General features: G+C 54.2%; 1 protein-coding gene across 1 annotated transcript in view; it reads left to right on the top strand.

The window, feature by feature from the left end:
- Nucleotides 1-3,586: 3,586 nt before the first annotated feature.
- Nucleotides 3,587-19,292, top strand: part of LDLRAP1 (low density lipoprotein receptor adaptor protein 1) — a 30,710-nt gene continuing 15,004 nt past the window's right edge. The window contains exons 1-3 of the mRNA XM_090057609.1: nucleotides 3,587-3,794; nucleotides 13,818-13,960; nucleotides 16,955-17,067. Of these exons, the coding sequence (XP_089913735.1) occupies nucleotides 3,725-3,794; nucleotides 13,818-13,960; nucleotides 16,955-17,067 (326 nt within the window). The 5' untranslated portion in view covers nucleotides 3,587-3,724. The remainder of the gene's footprint in view (nucleotides 3,795-13,817; nucleotides 13,961-16,954; nucleotides 17,068-19,292) is intronic.

Raw genomic sequence — 19,292 nt, 5'->3', positions numbered from 1 at the left:
GTCATCTGTGGAGCTCCAAAGAGAAGGGGCCGAATAGGCTGAAGGGACACACATGCACCAAGCTACAACTGCAACAAACTGGCTATGCTTGACCTCTGTTGTTAGCACCAGGTAGGTGATATCTGGCCAAGCTGGCCACCTCCAAGCACTGGAAGTGACCACGCAGGCCTCTTCTGCAGGCTATTTATGGTACATCGTGAGGCAGCAGTAAAATGACTACAAGTCCTGATTGTACAGCCCTGGGAATAGGCTAAATCCTCTCTGCTGCTTAATCGCCGGAGCTAACACTAATAGGGACTTTAAACAGACTTGGAACCGTGGTCAATTGCAATGATTTACAGCCAAAAGACACTGATTAGAGAGAATTTGTATTTGCTAATATATTCAGCCCTAATCATGCAGCAAAAGAACCGCCAATATCAGCAAGCAACAGAGGGCGGTTTTCCGCTGGGCAAGGTGTAACACAAAGATCTGGTCTGTCCCCAGACCTTTTCAACAAGCAGAACTGATCAGGAGAGAAGCCCTGGAGGGCTCTGGAAAGTGGAAGGAGCTGGGACTTCCAGTGGTGGCTCCTGCTTCCTCAGCCTCACTTACACTGATGACATGACACTTTTGCTCCAACCACTTCCGTAATGCAATGACTGCTGGACTCAGTGAAGGAACAGAGACTCCCCCTAAATATGGCAAAATGAAATGCCTGTATTCTGATCCTGTTTGATAGAAACAGGATGGAAGTGAACATCACAGTTAAGAGTGACATTATAGAGGCAGCTGCTGAATTCATTGGGGATCACATATCTCCAACCCCAGACTTTGTTCTAAAGAAATGGTATGAAGACTGGGACTGATTCCCTGCAGTCCCTTGTGAAAGCTTGAGAAAATGGTTGCATATCAAAATGTATAGAGGCTTGAGTAGCAAAATGCTTCATTCTACCCACAGCAACTTCTGGAGAATAATTCTGGGACACCAAGACCAGTGACAGACACCCGATGCTTTGGAGTGGTGGGGCTGGCACAGACACTTGCATGTTTCCTGAATGGGAAAGAAGGAGACTGATTAGCTTAGAAACATCGTTGGAGAGAAGCAGATTCTGTTGCTGGAAGCCAGTAGGCACCAGGATGCACGTTTTGATCACCTTGAGCGTGGACATGGAAATAACTTGCAGAGTGTAAGTCTGGAAGTCGTGGTGGTGGGTCGCTGGAGAGGAGGGTGACGGCTTGGGGGAGATGTGTGGCTGCTCACCTTAAGGTGATCTTCCAAGTGCTTAAAGGTTGTGATGGACTGGGTTGTAAGGGCTTCAGGGCATTCAGCTCTGAGATCGCATCGGTATTCAGAGGTGAAAGGGCTGGTGTGGCATGGGGGCTAAGGTGCCCAGAGATCACAAGTTTGAGGCCACAGCAGGGCCCTGACAGATTTGAATGAAATGGGTGAATTCTGCTATAATCCTTGTCATGCAAGGACACAAAAAAGGAAAGGAAAGAGGTGAATAAGTGGATTTAATTTGAGGTCCCCCATGTGGAAGGACCCATCCACTTGTGGATCCCGGTAATGGAGAGGGTTCTGGTGCCGCGGCCTAGGCATAGAACTGGGCTTTTCAGACTTCTGCAGCCCTCCATTTTTCAGGATGACACTAGTCATCTTTCACCATTACAAGGATATTTTAAACTTAAATTATTACTTTCAGGTAGGCTGGTTTGGATGGCATGGCCACGCAGGAGACCTTGATTTGATTACTAGTCTTTATCACTCGGGCTGCTGTCATGCTGTCATGGTCTCCCACTGCTGTGACACTTGAAGAAATATGTTCTGGTACTCCCACATGGTAATTTCATCCAAGACAGTACATTCAGCAAAGTCAGGGGAAAACCTTGACACTGAGAGCAGGTAGTTCACAGGGAAAAATCAGCAGGGGGGTGACAAGGTGCAGCTGGAGCTTAAGCAAATCACACCGGCCTGCAAAAAAATAGCTGTGTGCAGACAGATCATCAAAACCCTGGCGCGTTCAGGAATACATGCTGCGCACCTTGAAGTGAGCTATAAAGGTCGACAATGTGCATGAGGAGCTGGCAGGGGGGAGACTGCAGAGCAGTGGGAATGCGGCATGTGCGAGGGTGCCGCGTGCAAGGCAGGACCGTGCCTGGGCAGCATAATGACCAGTGACTGGCTTGTGAAATTGCTACCGGGGAGATGAGGGGAAGGAAGTTGTGTGAACGTGTTGAAACTGCACGCGCACACGGTGATATATTTAGCTAATGATGATGCAAAACACAGAAACTGTAGAGAAGGGGGAAAAGGAATCACCAGCGTATTCAGTGCCTGCCTTGTGGATTTATCAGACTAGCTTGTCACTGAACGACGGCAGAGGTGGGCGAATCTGAAGCACTCCAGCAAAACGCATGCTGCAATGTGGGACTTGGCTCAGCCAGTTAGCGTGTGCCTGCCTGCCATCCCTGGACTCCAAGGAGGCTTAAGCAAGCGCTTGAAGTCAAAGCATGTGGCTAAGCCCTTGGTTGAACAGGGATGGATTGAGGCATGTGTTTAAATGTTACCCCATGTCACGGCCTCCTTTTGCAGACACCTCTCAGCCGATGCAATTATGCACTTAGACATGATTATGTCTTTGATTATTTACCAGCTCCATTAGCCAGCCCCCTCTTTCCTTTGACACCGTTTTTTTTAAATGTCCTCATTTGGATGTTATTGCACTTAAAGGGGTACGGTCAGGTTAAGATTTTGACGCTATATATTTTGGTTAAAAATGATGAGTAATAATAACATCTTGTTTTTTGGTTGGATTAGGCACCTTAGATTCCTAAACCTCACAGGATCCCTTTTATGTAACACGTTTGTGCGGGTGGGTGCTGCTTGTCCCGTCTATGCATTTCACTCCGGTGAGAGACCAGGACCATCACTTAGTTTGACTTCAGATCGCTTTCCCGTTCTGGTTCTCCTATACTGAGTCAACGCTGGGGGTTGCAAACAGCGCAGTTAAAAAAGCCGTTTTCAATGAAATGAAAGCATTCCTGTTAACAGCAGGCTTTGCAAGCCATTATTTTCCACACATCTGGGCTCCAAGCTCCTTGCTAATTTCCTTTCGTTTCGACCCGGCAGCGAGGTCGCTCATTTACAGCAGGCCCGGAGCCGGCCTGAAACGGAGAGCAAGTCACGTCGAGGAAGGCCGGCGCCTCCTGGTTCAGCGCGGCGAAAAACCGCGGCACGACCTCCCTGCGCTGCGTTTGAGCTTCGAGGGAGGCTTGAAAAGAAGAGCGTGCTCTTCCCGTGCCCTTTGACGGCCCCAGCGCTCTCCCGAGGGTTGTTCTCGCTCGGTTTCGGCGCACGGTGCCGAAGGGGCGGTGAGCGCGCAGCCTCGCGCAAGTCCTGACCGGGACGGCGACCCGCCTCGGACCTGCAGGGACGCCTGGGCCCGAAGCGGCGGGCCCAGCTGGAAGGCGACGCCTGCGCCCCTGTCGGGGTGCTCTGAAGTCTCCGTCGAGGCGGCGGGCGCGCCCGCGCCGCTGCTGAGGCGGGGGCCGCCGCCGCCCCTAGCCCTCAGCGGGCCCTCGCGCGAGCGCCGTCTCTGACGGGCCCTGCGGCCTGGAGCCCGGCGGGGCGGGGCGGGGCGGGGCGGGGCGGCGGGCGCCTCCCACTTCCCGACGCGATCAGCCCTCGCCGCCCGCCCGGGCCGGGCCTGGCCGGGCCGCAAACTTCGCCGGAGTTTGGGGCATGGAGGCGCTGCGCTCGGCCGGGCGGGCCATCATCCGGAGCCCCAGCCTGGCCAAGCCCCGGCACAAGAGTGAGTGCGGGCGCGGGCCGGGAGCAGCAGGTCGGGCAGGGGAGGTGGACCGAGCAGCCCTCGGGGAGGGCGCGGGCTTACTTCGCGGCACGCCTGGCGAAACGCGCGTGCCCGGGGACGCCCGGCAGACGAGGCCGGCGCGTGGCGAGCGGTCCCGGGCGGCGGGGACGCGGTGGGCCCATCCCCGGGCAGGGCCGCGCGCTCCAGCGTTGCGGCCGTCTGCCTGGGGGCGCAGCTCGCTGTCGCTGCCCCCGGGGGCACCTCGGTCGGCGTGGCGCTTTCTGCAGAGCTGCCCCCTGCTCCGGCAGCCGCCGGGGCCTGGACCTGGGCTGCGCCCGGTGGCTGCGTGTGAAGGAGGGAGCGCAGCTTGCCTGACAGCAGCCTCTGGCCTCCTTCCCCACTTGACATCAGCGGGTGGCGTTTGGTGACTCGCCTGCGGCCTGGCGGAGCGCGGGCCTCCGGGCCCCGCCTCAGCCCGGCCGGCTCGCCCGTCCCGCGCGGGTACGGGATCCCTGAAGGGCTCGAGGCCAGAGCAAACAAAACTCCCGGGATCTTTTATCCCGAGACCAATAGATGGCTCGGCTGCAATTTTGGGTTTGCTGACTTGGCTCAGAGAGACGCTGCTTTCTCGCTGCTACTGCACGGACGGAGACCTGGAAAGCAAGCAAAAAGGCACCGGAGCCCTTGTGTGCGCCTGGGGAGTGAGGGACCTGAGCCACCCACCGCTCCGGCGTCCAGTCCTAGCGGCTGCCACTTGCAGACAGCCGCCGTGGCCAGGGGCCCGTCGGCAGCCCTGCGCCAGCATGCCTGGAAGGGCAGGATTTGTTCCTCCATCCCCGCCACCTGCGTACTTTCTTCCCCTTTTGTGATTGCTCGTAGGAGGGAGAGTGAGGACACTGCTCTCCCCCCGGGCACCCAACCCCTCCCGGCATCTCATGAATTCCTGGCTAATTCCTCTGCTCTCTTGTCTGCTGCAGCCTGGGCAAGAGCCTGAGAAGTTTCCTGGCCCCTTTCCCTGCAGCATCCCAAATGGTGCCCCCTCCCCTTATTCTCCTGCCCCTCTGTCTCCCTCTGGCAGCCCCTGACTTCATCCAGCTGAAGCTTCTTGCCCTCACCTTGGTGCTCTGAGCTCATTTCCTCCCACACGATGGGCCGGCCGTGCTCCACCCAAGACTCCCTGACTGTTTCTTTTGTCTTTCTCCCACTGCCAGCTCCATGTCCAGAGGAGGCAGGGAACAGGCTCCGCTTGGCATTCTCTGCGTGCCAACCCTGTGCTCCCATGCTCGCGCTCCCCTTCTCTCTGTGACTTGCAGGGGTGGTGCATGGGTCGGCACATCTGGTACCATCCTCTCTTGGGGACGCTGGACTTGCCTGGCACTTTCTGTGTCCTGAGAGCTCTGTAAGCAAACCCCAAACGAGGCTTTGCCTGCGGCTTGGGCTCAGTGCTTTTGGTCTTCTGCAGAAGTGCAATAAAGGCGCGGGACCCAGGTCACCGTGGGTAGAGCCCTGACTCTGCAGCGTGTTGAAAGGTTGCAGCCTGGCTGGAAGAGCAAGACGTAGTGTCTGCCAGCCCCCCTGTGCCAAACAGCAGTCTCTGGGGCCCGGAGACCCTGCTACCCAGTGGGAAGATCAAAATCCTGAATTTGTCTTTTTTTTAAACCTAATCCTCTGTGGAGATTTACTCTGGATCTTTGTGTGTCTGGGAGGGATTAAGAGACGAATAACTGTGGGTTCTGAAATCAGCACTGTTGCTAAAATGCTGGGTCAGCACTCTCTGTAGGCATCCTAAGCAAGAGTTTAACTCTTTGGCTATAAACACTTTAACAGGCTTCAGCCCAGCGCTGGATGGTCTTCAGAGAGGGCCCAGGTGGGATTTCCCTGACAGATATCCAGCTTGGTAGTAAAAAAACCCACAAACCAGCTCTCGGCCTGAGATTGAAACTGTTCCAAGTGTGCTGTTCCCTGACCTCTTAAACAGGATTATAAATTGCATAACAATCCTAGTGTGGAGAGTAGCCATGAATGAAGAGCTGGGGGCTGGCAGCAGCAGCATTTGCACCGTGAACAGGTAGCTAGATGCCTGCCGGCTTTTTGCAGAGGTCTAGACATGCTGGTAGCGGCAGAGCTGGCCCTGCGCAGTCACTCAAGCATGCACGCTAAGGAAGTCATCTCGGGCGAGGTGACAAACTGCAAGGCAAAGTGGTTAGGGTGGAGATGGTGGCAGTTGCCGGGCTTTTGATCTTGGAACCTGTTTGCAAACTGAGGTTGAGAGTTTCTGGGCTGAAAGCACCCATCTTCTGCTCCCCTCCCCACCCCACGAGGGAATCGTCCTGCACACATGAGTGCCCCTTCCCCAGGCTCACTTAGCTTTCCCAAAAGCAAAAACCAAGCTAGCTAACCCCACGCATGACCCTGAGGCCGAGGGCTGGGTATGTTGTGCAGCCGCTTCAGGGCATTTGCTGCTTTCTAAGCAGAGGCAAAAACATTTCCTGGGCACTTTGTCGCAGACAAAAGCAGGCTGCATGTGCTGCTTGGGTGGAGGCGGCTGCTGGGTGGAGAGCTGGAGGTGTTTGAGGTCGCGGAGCGTGTGCCTGGGGAGGGGAAGGGAGGTGCACTGCGAGATAGGAGAGGAACATCAGAGCGAGCAACTTGCCCTCCCCCAGAGCCCCAGTTGGTTTCCAAGCCCCAGGCGGCCTGCAGTCTCTTTCAGGACCGCTGGTTTGGATGTTCGCTTGAATACGAATCAGCTCTAATTCTCCGGACAGATCAGCTGGCAGGCTCTGCTGTTAGCTAGAGACATGGTGGGTCAGGGCTCTGCGTTGGCTAAAATAGATGGAAAAGGCAGGATGAGCTGTGAGCCAGAGGGGTTGCATGTGCTTTTAGCAGAGTGGGGGCAGTTTTTATGGGAGACCCACTGGGAAATTCAGAAGGGGGAGTGGGTCTTGGCTGGGATGTGGCAGCTGAACACTGCGGGACTTGGCTGCTTTCAGGCCCAAATAATCTTTCCTTCCCAGCTGCCGGCACGTGCGGTGCTGGGACCCTGGGGCTGGCCCAGCGCAGCTGCAGACATGGGGAGAGGTCTTCATGGCACTCCACAGCGTCACGTGGGAAATTCCTCACTGATGCATATGCAGGCGGCGTTCAGGATTTTGTCACAAGCCTCTTGCTGCATGGAAGGGGAGTAGCAAAGCTCCAGCTCTGGAGTCTTGTGACTTATTTAAACGTTACTTTAATTAAAAACTTCCAGTCTTCAGTGTTGCAGAAAGGCCTAAGCCTTCGGGCACTTAAAGGGTCCAAACCCAAAGGCAAACTTAAAGCAAGCAACCCCATCTTGTGAAAATGCCAAGAGTTGTGCCTCCTATGTGTCCGGTTGCAGACAGAGATCCGGTTGCACAGGGCTGTGACGTTCCAGGGCGGCTTTAAAGATCCCTGCCAGGAGAGAACGATTTTTGCAGGATCTCTTGGCAGCGATTGTTCACTGGATTTCCAGGCTCCGATCGATACTGGCGTTTTCCTGGTTGCTGTGCTTGCAAGTGCCGCAGGCACGGTCTTAAGGGCAGGCTGGTGGCATTTGGCCTCACGACTGGGGAGTGAGTGGAAGAGGATGAGGGCACAGAGGTGGCCTTGCTCTCATGGAGACAGGGAGGGTTCGACCAGCAACTCAAACCAAGGCCAGGCTGACTCCAAACTCGGGGCTGGCTTTTCTGATCCTAGCAAGTTCGAATGTGTTTAGAGCAGGGGTATTGAAGATGAAGTGCACGGGCCAGATCCTGCGGAGCCCTGTCTTTGAGTCCGGGGTGCTGCCCCTAGATCCGGAGTTGACACGGTGCATGCAGGGCCCTGGATCTGCGCTGCGTATAACGCCCGGTCCAGGGTGGGTCCTGGACTGGCTGGAACAGGCACCCTGTATGCTGGAGTTGACATGGCCGTGGAGCAGCCGTGCACCACTCATTCAGCCCACGGGGCCAGATGAGTTGGACATCCTGGTGTAAAGGGCTTTGAAGGCAAAAAAGGCCCTGTGCAGTCACCGAATGTTGCTCGCAGACCGAGCTCAGGCAGGATCCGGTGCGTGGGGCATTCGTTCTGTTTTGGGGTGGCCCCTGCCCCAGCGCTCCTGTTCTGGACTCTGCGGGGTGGTGTTATCAGTACAGCGGGATGCCCAGCTCCTGACGGACTCTTGCTCCAGTTGCATCCTATTTGTGAGCAGCCAGTACCAGGGTAAATGCAGCAGCTGGCTTGTCCTTGGCTCACCAGTGAACTCGGAGAGCAGGTGATCTGCACAGCCACAGCACAGGGCTGGGGGAGGAGGAATATTTGTGTAAAGCGTAGCATAAGGCAGCTTGTCTGGCACCGAGGCTGTCGGGGGACTCAGACTGAGCCAAGCCAAGCAAGAGGGCCTGTCGGTGCGGTGAGGTTCCTCCAGCGCAGTCTCTGTTTGGAGGCGGAGGGCAATTTCGCTGTCTTAAGTTGCAAGTTCCTGTGGTGTATCCCAGTCCTTGATCTAGGAAAGCGCATGCCACTAAAGCACGCGGGATTGTAAGTGGATCCTGTGCTGGCTTGCGAGGAAGGCAGGGAGATGGGTTCTGGTGCCCTTTTCCTTCCCCCCAGGTAGAAACGTGGCACCGCTGCCACCGCTTCCGCTGCTTCTGCCCTGCATCCTGTAGTACAACCGCCTGGCTTCCGGGTTCCCAGAGTGACAGCGTTTTCCTGACTTCCCCGTGAAAGCTGGGGCCCGTCACTTCTGCCTGGGAGCAGGAGGTGAGAAGCCCGCTCTGTGCCGGTGCTCAGATGGCTTCAGCACTGCAGCGCATTTGCAAACTTGTCTCTTTAAAGCTGATTTGCTTGGGCATGCTCCTTCCTTGTCTCCTGCCTGCCTTCAGAATCGACCTCGTCTTCTCCTGAGCAGCCGTGAGTACAGCTCCCCTCGATAGCTGGGCAGTGTCCGTCTGTTCTGCAGGGCAGAGCAGATGGCACAGCGGAGGGATGACATGACTCATGTCTCTTGCCAAAGTGCAGCTGCTTGGTTGGGTGTGAAACCTGCCCAGCCCTTCCCTGCCGCTCTGGCTCCCGGCTCCGGAGGAATGTGGGGGGTGGGGAAGAACCATCCTGCCCAGCAGAAGCAAAGGGGCTGGTCTCCAAGCTGCTGCCGGGGCCGTGGGCGACTACCCTGCGTGTCTCCTTGCAAAGCAACGGCTCCAAAGGGCTTGCCTGCACGTTCTCCTCGCGGCAGGCAGCCTGTCCGGGCTCGCTGTGGGACCTGCGGTTGCTGATGCCAGCAGCCTTGGTGAACCACTGAGCAGAAAGGTGGACAGGGTGATTGATGAAACCTCCCTGTTGCTGTATTTTGCAAGTGACTGGTGGTTGGGGAAAGAGAGGGGGGGTTTCCCCATCCTTTAGGGAAATAGGGTTCTCGGCTTGGCTTGTCTGGGAAGTGAGGCCGTGCTTCCAGGGCTTCTGTTGTCTTGCTTTGGTGGGGGAGTGTAAAGGTGACTTCAGCTCTGAAAGAGCTAAACGAAGGCTACTCCTTTCACTGGAGCCTTTGTGTAATGCAGGATCAGCCCTTCAGAAATGCTTTGCGGGGCTGGGGTCAGGGGATGCCACTCTGTTTTGCAAGGGCTGTTTGGTTCTGTCTCTGGCATTTGTTCCTGGCATCGTGTCCTGCTGCCCTGAGAGCTGATCACTTGTGCACACCGCAGCACAGCAGAACAAGGGCAGCCTTAGATTTGCCGCCACATAGGGTGGGAGGCACGGGGAGTCTGTCAAGTATAAGTGCAGGCGAGCGTCATGTGCCGCAGCTTGCAGATGTTCCCCAGCAGCTCGGCAGGGTGCTTTCTCTCCCTAAATCTCCAGCTGCTTCATAAAAGAGCACCGCATCAGTCTTCTTGTCTTTTCCAGGTGGGGAGACTGAGGCAAGGCGCAGTGACTTGCCCAAGATCACACAGCAGACCAGCGACAGAGCTGGGCATTGATCCCGGGTCTCGAGTCCTAGGACACTGCTTCATCCCCCTCAGCCAGTGGGTCTCCACGTGTCAGCTCCTGGTGTGCTGCTTGCTGCACATGCTGCGGAGACCCACCACGCTAGTCCTGGAACAGAAGCAGCGCGGCCATGCTTCTGTGGCATCGTACTCGGGCTAATTCACTTGAGCTCATGATTGGGTTAATTAGCCTGCCTGAAACGCCACAGCCACCTGCACTGACAGTCATGTGCAGAGAGCGACGTGGCCCCGGGGATGTTTGGGAAGGGAGGGTCAGCAGACCCCCAAAGGGGGCCTTTGCAGCCCACCTACAGCACCTCCCGTGGAGACCCCCGGCATGGAGCCGCACGGTCCCCACTCCTTTGCTTGGCGTTTGGAGCGAGTGAGCGCCCGACCCCGTGGGAACCCGTCCTGTTCCCCTTCCTCCCACTAGATCTGGTCTGAGCTGGAGGCATTGCCCTGCTGCACGCACACACTGCCCGGGCGTGAGAAGTGGCCTGCCTGGGTGTGATGCCCAGTTTCACACAGCTGCTGTGTTTACGTGGGGGGTTTCCACTTTCTCTGAGGCCAGTGGATAAGTTAGCAATCTTCTTTGCATCTCTTGCCTACTCTGAGGCTCCACGTGAGTCACTGGAGCCTGTCCCACAGGGTGTGGGGACTTGAGCTGGGCTTCTCTGCTCCCTGCTGCTGCCAGGTCGGGGCCAAACCCAGCACCTTGCTCCTCCTTTTAGCAAGAGACTCAGTGACACCTGAGTCACCGAGCTAGTGACGTCATGGGAAGGGAGGCTGCTCCACCTCCCTGTCCCACATCGTCATGGGGCTGCCTCCCAGTGTAAACTGCACGGAGCGTGCGGGCTGCGTCATGACGTTCAGCAGTGAGCACCCACTGCCAAGCGCTCCCGGCAGCCCTGCCCTGCTGGAGGGGTGTGCCTTCCTGCCCGCAACCCTGCTGCACGCTGGAGGGCTTGGCAGGGAGTTGCTCTGTCGTAGCGTGATCAGTCTGCAAGTGCGTGTTCAGCGCCTGCCTGCTTCCAGTGCCCCCAGCACGAGGGGAGCACAGGCCTCTGGGAGGGCTTGAAGTGGCACAGCCAGGGCTAGGTCATCCTGAGAGCTCGTTTAGCCTGCGTGCACTGAGACAGGAAGGGTGCTTTCATCCAAGAGCGCCCGTAGGCTCCAAACCGTGCTGCCAAAGGGTCTTGAAGAAGGGAGGCGGCACGACTCGTCGATGGGGGGGAAATGGGTCCGCCTGCCGCCAGTGCTGTCCAGTCCCTGCCTCAGCCTCGTACACTGAGAATCGGCTGCACCAGGAACAGGAGCAAGGAGATGAACAGCTCTCTCCAGCAGCTCGTGCAGGAGGTGGCACACTGATGCCTGCTGGCAAGGTGCCCCAGGAGCCATTAAAAGCTGGTTGCCTTTAACAGACGACAGCCCAGGGATAGATGCGGACAGATGATGCCAAACCTGGTGCAACTTATACCAGTGGAGTTCTCCCCGATTTTGTTTTTTTTTTGTTTTTCCCCTGGAGGTAATTCTCCAGTGGAATGGGTGGAATTAGGGGGTGGTTCTCACCCGCTTGGTACTTCCTTTCATGCGGCTGTAACAATCACATCGCTGTAGTCTTACTCATCCAGCACCTAGGACGTTTCCACTGTCACCCCGATGGATTCTGTTCCAGGCTCTGTCCTCTGGGACAGGTGGGTCTGAGTTTCTCTCCCTGATGCTGCAGTGGATATTGGAGCAGCTGCTTAATGAAGTCCGTGATGCATCGCACCCGTCAGCAGCGGTCGGTTTGAGCTGAGCGCGACTGAACTGCTGGCATTTCTTCAGCAACACCCGGGTCTTTGTTCCCCTCCTGCCTCCTCTGTTCAGTGCTACAATGTGCCTCTTACAATCTATAGCTCCCGGGGTGACAAATTTGAGGCTCTGCAGCATTAGCTCCTGCCCACTTGCTCAGCAGGGGGTACCTGACACAGCGGCAGGAAACTGGAGAACAACATGCTGCCAGCTCAGATCTGCACCTAATGAGAGCCTGCCTTAGCATCCACTTTGGCCCTTAGCCTATTAAGAAATATAGGCAGTCAGTGCATGGGCATGATCTCTCCTTGCTCTCTCATAGAGGTATGTCCCTGGCTTGCTTAGCTCCACTGACTTCAGTTTACGAGAACTGTGTGGCTTTCTCCTAGCAAAGGATCTGGTCTTGAAGTGCTTCCCATGCCTTGTCTGCAGCTGGTAGAACAAGGAAGGATCCACTCCTGCGTAGCCCTGGGTAGCCAACCTGCACGACGGCACAGCAAAACGAGTGGCTTTTAACAGCGCTCAGGCCCCGTCTCTGTGATTCGGGAGCTCAGCTTTTTAATCTCCATGTTCACCCTAATCCTAAAGTGCCCCGTGCTAGCATGCCTTGGCGTCTGCATGGCTTGGGGCCTGCAGTTCATTGGCTAAAGAAGCAGTTTGTCCTGCTCTGGGGTTTTTTTTACCAGCTTGTAATTTGGTATTGTGCAACGAAGTTGTCATTCAGCTGGTTGGCAATGTACAGTGGTACAAAGAACGAACTGTTCTCTTGTATGTTCTCCTTTGTCTAATGGCTGCGCTGGGTTTGGTGTGGCGGTACCTTCTGCATCGTGTATTAGCATGCATAATTCCTCCAAGATGCCGTGATTTCACTTATCCGGGCAGGTTCTCAGCGGGTGTCTCCAAAGGACTCAGTAACTGAGGATGTTCTGTACCATTCAGACGGCGTTCCTCTTGCTGAATTACACTGCTTTCCCATCGGTATCTGACGGGTAAGCTGGGGTGATCTGCTCCTCCTCTCTGCTTAGGGCTGATAGTGAAGGCAGCCAACAGAGGCCAACTGATAGCATAAGCAAGCTTGCCTCTGGTCATAGGGCTCCTACACCAGGACTTGAGCACGGACTATCGCTGATGCAGAAAGTGAGGGATGGATTAAAACCAGCTTGGCAATAACTCTCTGCCTTCCCGTCATCAGAGAAGAGGTGGGCAGTAGACGGAGGAACGTTGTCCTAGGTTTGCTTGGCTTTTGGGATGGCAACCTTGCTCCAGTCCCTGCTCTTGACTTGTGCTGCTATAAGCCTCTTGAGTGGCTTTTAAGGTGCAACTATCCTGGCACACATTTTGGTACATTACAGTCTATTTAACAGTTCTTAGTCGCAGGGCACTGGCTGGCAGGAAGGGGCTCTGTTCAGGAGAGCGGGAGGAAGGCAGACAGCAGCACAAGACAAGTGCAGAGGTGTCTGTGTCCTCTGTCACGCTGTCCTCTGGTGACTCAGCTGGAGCAAGGCTGTTTTTCAGACTTACCCCTAGTGACGTGGCTGTTGGCAAGAAACATTTCCTGAAATGTCCAGGGATGAGGCAGCGGGGACCCGAGGGAATTGCGGGGAAGGCTCGCAAAGGCATTTGGTGCCTTATATTGATTTTGATGGGGCAAAGGACCTAAATCCCTGTGTAGGTCTGGCCTGGAGTTCCTGGTTAGCACGGGTGTGAGCAGGCCCAGGGAAGGCGGAGGTTTCGTGGCCATGTTACTGGCCTTCTGCTCCCAAAGTCTCTCTAGTTTTACTGTCAAGTTTTTGTTGCTTGCTTTCTAAGCTTTGGAGCCAAAGTCAAGTTACGTTGAGGAATGATACGTGATCTCCCATGGGCGGGTGCAGTTGTCACCTTTATGTCCCTCCTTGGTCACAAACTTAGTTCTTAAGGTCAAGCAGAGCGACAAGGAACTGGGCCTGGGAGTCTTTCATCTTGCTCTTGAGTGTCTCAGAGTGAACCGGCCTTGATTCTGCGGTCTTTGCTGTTGGCCTACTTGAGTGAAGCCAAGATACTTGAAATCTTTGTGCAGTGAGAGCTCGGTGAGAGGGTTGCCAGGAGTAGCAGATACAATGACCGGTGTACTTTCCAGTCTCTCTGGTCACAGCTTTTGCTGTGATGTGCTCCTCTGCTCCCTCTGACACCCAGGTAAGGTAGAGGAGGCAGCTGGTGTGTGTTTGCGTGACTTCTCAGTGAAATCCCTTGTTTAAAAAATGATAATCTCCTTTAGAACTGCCAGAAAACTGGACTGACACGAGGGAGACTCTGCTGGAGGGGATGCTCTTCAACCTAAAGTACATGGGCATGACACTGGTGGAAGAGCCCAAAGGAGAAGACCTCTCAGCTGCTGCTGTGAAGAGAATAGTAGCAACGGTGAGTGTCGGGATGGGGTTTTTGACTAGCTCCGATCCTAGTGAAGGAGCTCCCTGTCACCAGCACAGAAGCTTCTCTCCCTGTTCAAAGTTTGCGCGCAGCAAGTGCTGTTCCTAGACATCCTGCATGTATCTATTTCCATATTTTCAGTGGAGAAGTAAGGCTGGAAGGAACCTCAAGAGATCATTTAGTCCAACCAGAGAATCCAGCCTGCAACCTTGGTGTTATTAACACCATGCTCTAACCACATGAGCTAAAGGATCTTTTCCATACACATCCCTTTCAAGGAGTTTCCCATGAGACTTAAGGAGGGTGGCTGCAGGGCAGGATTGGAGGGATTAAAAGTTGTGTCAAGTGCTATGCCTGGTCTGGTAAGAGCTCTCTGCACTCGACATCCTAGGAAGAGAAGGTGTCCCTATGGATTTCAAGCCGTTAATTACCCCTACCCCACACCTGCCACACACCGTATAGGAAACCAGCAGCCTCTCCAGCTGGGATACTCTAGACCGGTGGGGTGGAGGCAGGGACATTCCCATTGCAGAGGCCATGTTTTCCATTATCAAGTTTCTTGCACTGTGGCCCCCACTTAGGAGGCCAGAATTCAGCACTAATTACCTTTGGGCTGTACCCAAGACACCATACCCCCAGGCTGCCACTATGGGCACACATCTACCACTCTTGAGGCTTTTCCACGACTGCGTGTCACTTCTGTCCCAGTACAGCATCATGGAGCCCTGTCAGAGTCTATTCCCATCCGCTCCCCACAGTGCAGCCAGCTCAGTGGGACTCTGTGCCTGTCCCGAGGGGGCTTCTCTGCCCCTACAGGGTAGAGGAACCCCAGGTTCGTGGCACTGGGCTTCAAGTGGCTGGATGCACACATTGCCAGTCAAGTGCACTTGATCTACTGCTGACCTTGACTTGGCTCTAAATCTAATGGCGGTTGAAATAAATACATAAATGAATACATTTAAAGCAGCTAAGCCTGCGGCTGATGCAGGTCAGAGCAACAGGCTGGCAGTGGGGATAACAGCCACAAACTGTTGCCAAACAAAAATCCCTAGGGCCTCATAATGCTGAGTGAAGACCTGGGAGCAAAGCTGCTCTCTGGAAAAGCCAGTGTTGCAGCAGGCGGCTTTGTCTGTAAGCATTTGATTGCAGTCAAGCTAATGCTACGCTGGAACAGTCCAATGACCAGCAAAGCAGGCTCAGTTGAAGGGCCCGACCGGGGGGGTGAGCAGCTGCTTGAGTGTAGGTATCACAGGGCAAAGTGCACGAGTGTGGGAGCATCATTCCTCATCTGGAGAGACAGCGAGACGGTATGCTGGATTTTGTGGCTGGCTTGATGTACCTGGGGGAAAGCCCCAGCTCCTGGAGCCGTATGACTTTTTTTTGTATGGTACTTTTCTCTGCCAACACAGAGGCTAGAAATATTGCACAGGTGGCTCAGAGGTGCAAACCAGAGGCCCAGGGAAGCAGGCAGTGTGACATCCAGGGATGCTGGGACAACACTGACAACAGACAGTGTCTTCCAGCTGGCTGAGCTGTACCTATGCCAGGTCATCTGACCACAGTACTGCTGTGTAGACTGTGCATAACTGAGTCTCAGCGGGCCTTTCCCTAAGGAATAAGTCAAGGGTCAGGCCCTCATTCTGTTGTTTCCCACCAGTGTCCTCAACCCTCTTAAACTCTATATCCCCTTTGTAATATGTCACCTTTTGGCTTTCATCCATTTTTTGACCATGGAAACATGCTAGAGCAATTCTCCTGTTGCAAAGAACTCCACGGAGACCAAGCAGGTCAGGATGTTGGTGACACTCTGGATTCCTCTTTGAAATCTCTGGGTTCATCTTGCGAATCATGCATAGGCGGTTGCATACCTGACAGTGCTGGTATTGTGCGGCACCTTTAAAGAATCTCACAGCACCCCAGGGGCTGTGGCGCCCTGGCTGAGAATCACTGCCCTATGGGGAGATTTAAGGCAATTTAAACCAAAGATAATAGTCTACTGTAGGTATAGGCTTGTTGCTCCAGAGGCTGCTCAGCCTAGGCACATAGGATCATCCCAGATCTAGTAGCAGGTCTTCTATGGCATGTCATCCAGTCTGGTTGCTAACATGCGGTTTGATGTGGTACTGGATGCAAACCCTCCATGCAGGTTGAGTTCATATCTCCAGAGATTTTGTCCATCCTGAGCATGCAGCCTTCAGGCACTGTAAGCAATACAGCATAATCCTGCTGAGAGCACAGAGCCCAAATGACAGTGTTTAAGCATTTTACAGATGAGCGCATGTTCTAATCTGTCGTCCACGGCAACATAAATCAGTGCTTCGGTGAAGGTAAAATTTTAATAAGGGCTCTATCATACCTTGTAGTAAATTAAATCTCTGATAATAACAAGTGCTATTAACTTGGCTGTTAGCTGGTACGTTGGTCCTGGGTATGACTGTAAACTGCATCTGACTGGAGGGCCTGCTGGCAACGTGGTAAAGCTCCTGTAGAGTACTTCAATGTTGCAACCTCTAGAGTAAGGCAAATATAGGGTGCCTCAAAACCTTGGCTTCCATTGCCTTGTGGGTACTCCTTGGTTGGAGGAAGGCTAATGGACATCACCCTGGTAGAAATGCACCCTGCCAGAGTCATTAGGCAGTCAGCAGCAGTTCTTAGCTGTCATTCTGGTTGCAGAAGTTACAACCATCAAGGCACTGAATGTCTGGGGCTTGGTCTGGCCTTTGGACTCTGGCCCAGTGGTCTAAAGTGGGGGTGTTAAATCTACAGCAGCTTCTACTGCCTCATAATTTTGCCTAGGCACACTTGGTGTGATCGTCACATAGACCTCTTGCATGTACACCATGATTCAGAGGATTGACAGTTGCCAGAACAAGCCGGTCCATGTCTAGAGTAATTGATCCACCGTGTCGGTGTAGCTTTGGGTGGAATCATGCTAAGTACCTGCCGTGATGCATGCGTTTGCTTTCTTTCCCCTCCTGCTCCAAGGCTAAAGCAAGTGGAAAGAAACTACGGAAAGTGACGCTGAAGGTGTCCCCTCGAGGGATCATCTTGAATGATAGTGGAACGAATGAACTGATTGAGAACGTCTCGATATACAGGTACGTTGTGGGATGCAGTGCACGAGGGGAAGAGCTGGGCCAGCGTTGGGTCCTGTCAGTGGACTTCTAGCTTCTGGCAGGCAGGGAGCTGCAGATGGTTTTTCCCAGGTTAATTCGGTGGCAGGTTCAAAGTCAGCAAACCCGTGTGTGAAATGTGGGCGTCAGCTCCCCAGTTGACCCCCTCTGCTCCTAACATATCCTACTGGCTCCTCCTCCTACTAGGCTTTGGATTTGGACAGGCTGGGCTCTGGCTAGAGGAGACCAGGATGGGACTGAATGCAGCAAGGAGGGCCGATGATCTGGCTATAGTCTGCTCTGAGGTCCTGGGCTTGCCTCTGCAGCATTCAATACCAGCCACTGCTGAAGGGAAGATCCTGAGCTAGACAGCCAGGCCCAAGATTTGCTTAGACGCTGCCCACGTGCCTCCCTCAGCCACCTCTGTTTTGATTTAATAATTCAGTTTTGCTTCTAGCCCTCTGCCACCCCTTGATGCTTCCCCCCCTTTCTTCTTCCCTTTAGTGCCCTTTGGCTTATCAACGTGGTTTGTGTCCATACGAAACTGCCAGCCTGCTGTGCTCAATCCAGGGGCCCTCTGTCAATAGTCATTTGAAAAAGCATCTGAGCGGCATTTGCCTGGCAGGTCTCTCTCCCGCTCCCTGTAGGGCCCCCAAAGGCAAAGGCAAGGGAACAGCTAAGCCCCTACATCCCGCTGTGATGCCTGGGGGCAGCAAACGTGGGGACGGATGCCATGAGTGAGAGCAGAACTATGCTAGCATACAAAGGAGAAGGACAGAAATCCAGCTAGGGAGAGTAGTGACTGGAGCTCCCAACGTTTGGCTGTTGCCTTAAATTCAAGCTGGATGTTTTAAGAGCGGCCCATAAAGCTGTCCTTTCCAATCAATTTTTCTATAAAGGCATCCTCTTGATTCAGTTGACTGAAGTCAGTGGGTCTTATGGAGGCTGAGAACATGTACAGCAGAGACTCCCCTCTAAAACAACAGCACTGCGGTTTAAGGAATTACACAGAGGGTCCTACCTCTATATATTTCTTGCAGGCTTTCATTGTTTTATTGCCGTAAGTAATTTCTCCTGTCATGGGCGCCACCGTGCTCCCAAGTAGCAGGATTTTCCTCTTGATGGCTTTGCGCCTCAGCCTCTCGCTTTTATTAGCCCACAACAGTGCCTGAAATCTCTGCCCTACTCCCGTTGCTCAGACTGGCGCCATAATTGACTGGCTGCAGTTTAAAATGCAGTCCCCGTAACACTGTAGGCGTTCTTCATCCTGACGCCTTGTGTCTGTGGAGCAGTCTTCCCGTTACAAAACCCATTCACTTCCGAGGCGGTGTGTGAATGACACTTCCCCTGAAAATTAATGGCAGTGGTATATTGAGTTGAACACCAGGGTTGCTGGAAGCTTGCCATGCCCCTGCTCATCTGACCTTGGGAGGCTTTGTTGCAATTATTAAAAGATCAGCGCTGCTTCTTTGGAAACAAATGGTGGAGAGGAATAAACTTTCAAGTGCCTCTTCAAAACGAAGCACAGCCCAACTCAGGGAGACAAAATATAGGCCATTGAGCTGGAGCAGCCTAGCGCACAACGGGGAAGTAATGCAAGCAAAATAAATTTTGAATGTGGCTTTTTAAGTCTTGGCATCTGGTGGGAAATGGGACATTGGTTTCTCTGGAAAAGAGCAAGCTTGCAGATTGCAAATGCAAGGGTTGACTGGGTGCTCCAGCATTGTGCGAAGACAGGAACCGGCTTTTCCTCCCTCCCACTCTTTAGACCTGAGGCTTAGTCTGCACTGTGGGCTGTGCCAGCAGGGCAATGGTGGTGAGAAGCATGGAAAGATCCTGCCAGTGTAGCTCTCTTGTCCAAGCCCCCAGCACAGATACAGCTTCATGGGTGGGAGAGGCTTGCAAGGGGCTAGGTTTGACTCTGACAGGCAGAAAAGTCCTTCTGCTGGCCTGTGCAGTATCCATGCCGTGGGCCCATCCCACCAATAGAGTAGATGAGGCCACCTCTGAAGTGGCTCCATGCTTTAAATTGCTGCCAGGTTCTGTGGCATTGTAGTGGCTCCCCCATTCCTTCCAGCAGCCAAGCTTGTGGCTTTAAGACAGGTGTGGCTTCTCCCTGGGCATATTGGCACAGATGGGCTGGGGTGGGGTGAGGAGGAAAATGGCAGTGGAAGGAAGGGGATGGTGCTCTGAGGATCCTGCCCAGCCAC

Source organism: Crocodylus siamensis, chromosome 7, assembly GCF_052110815.1.
Source record: "Crocodylus siamensis isolate JL-2025a chromosome 7, ASM5211081v1, whole genome shotgun sequence".
Classification (NCBI taxonomy): domain Eukaryota; kingdom Metazoa; phylum Chordata; order Crocodylia; family Crocodylidae; genus Crocodylus; species Crocodylus siamensis.
This window is presented reverse-complemented; position numbering and strand designations above follow the sequence as displayed.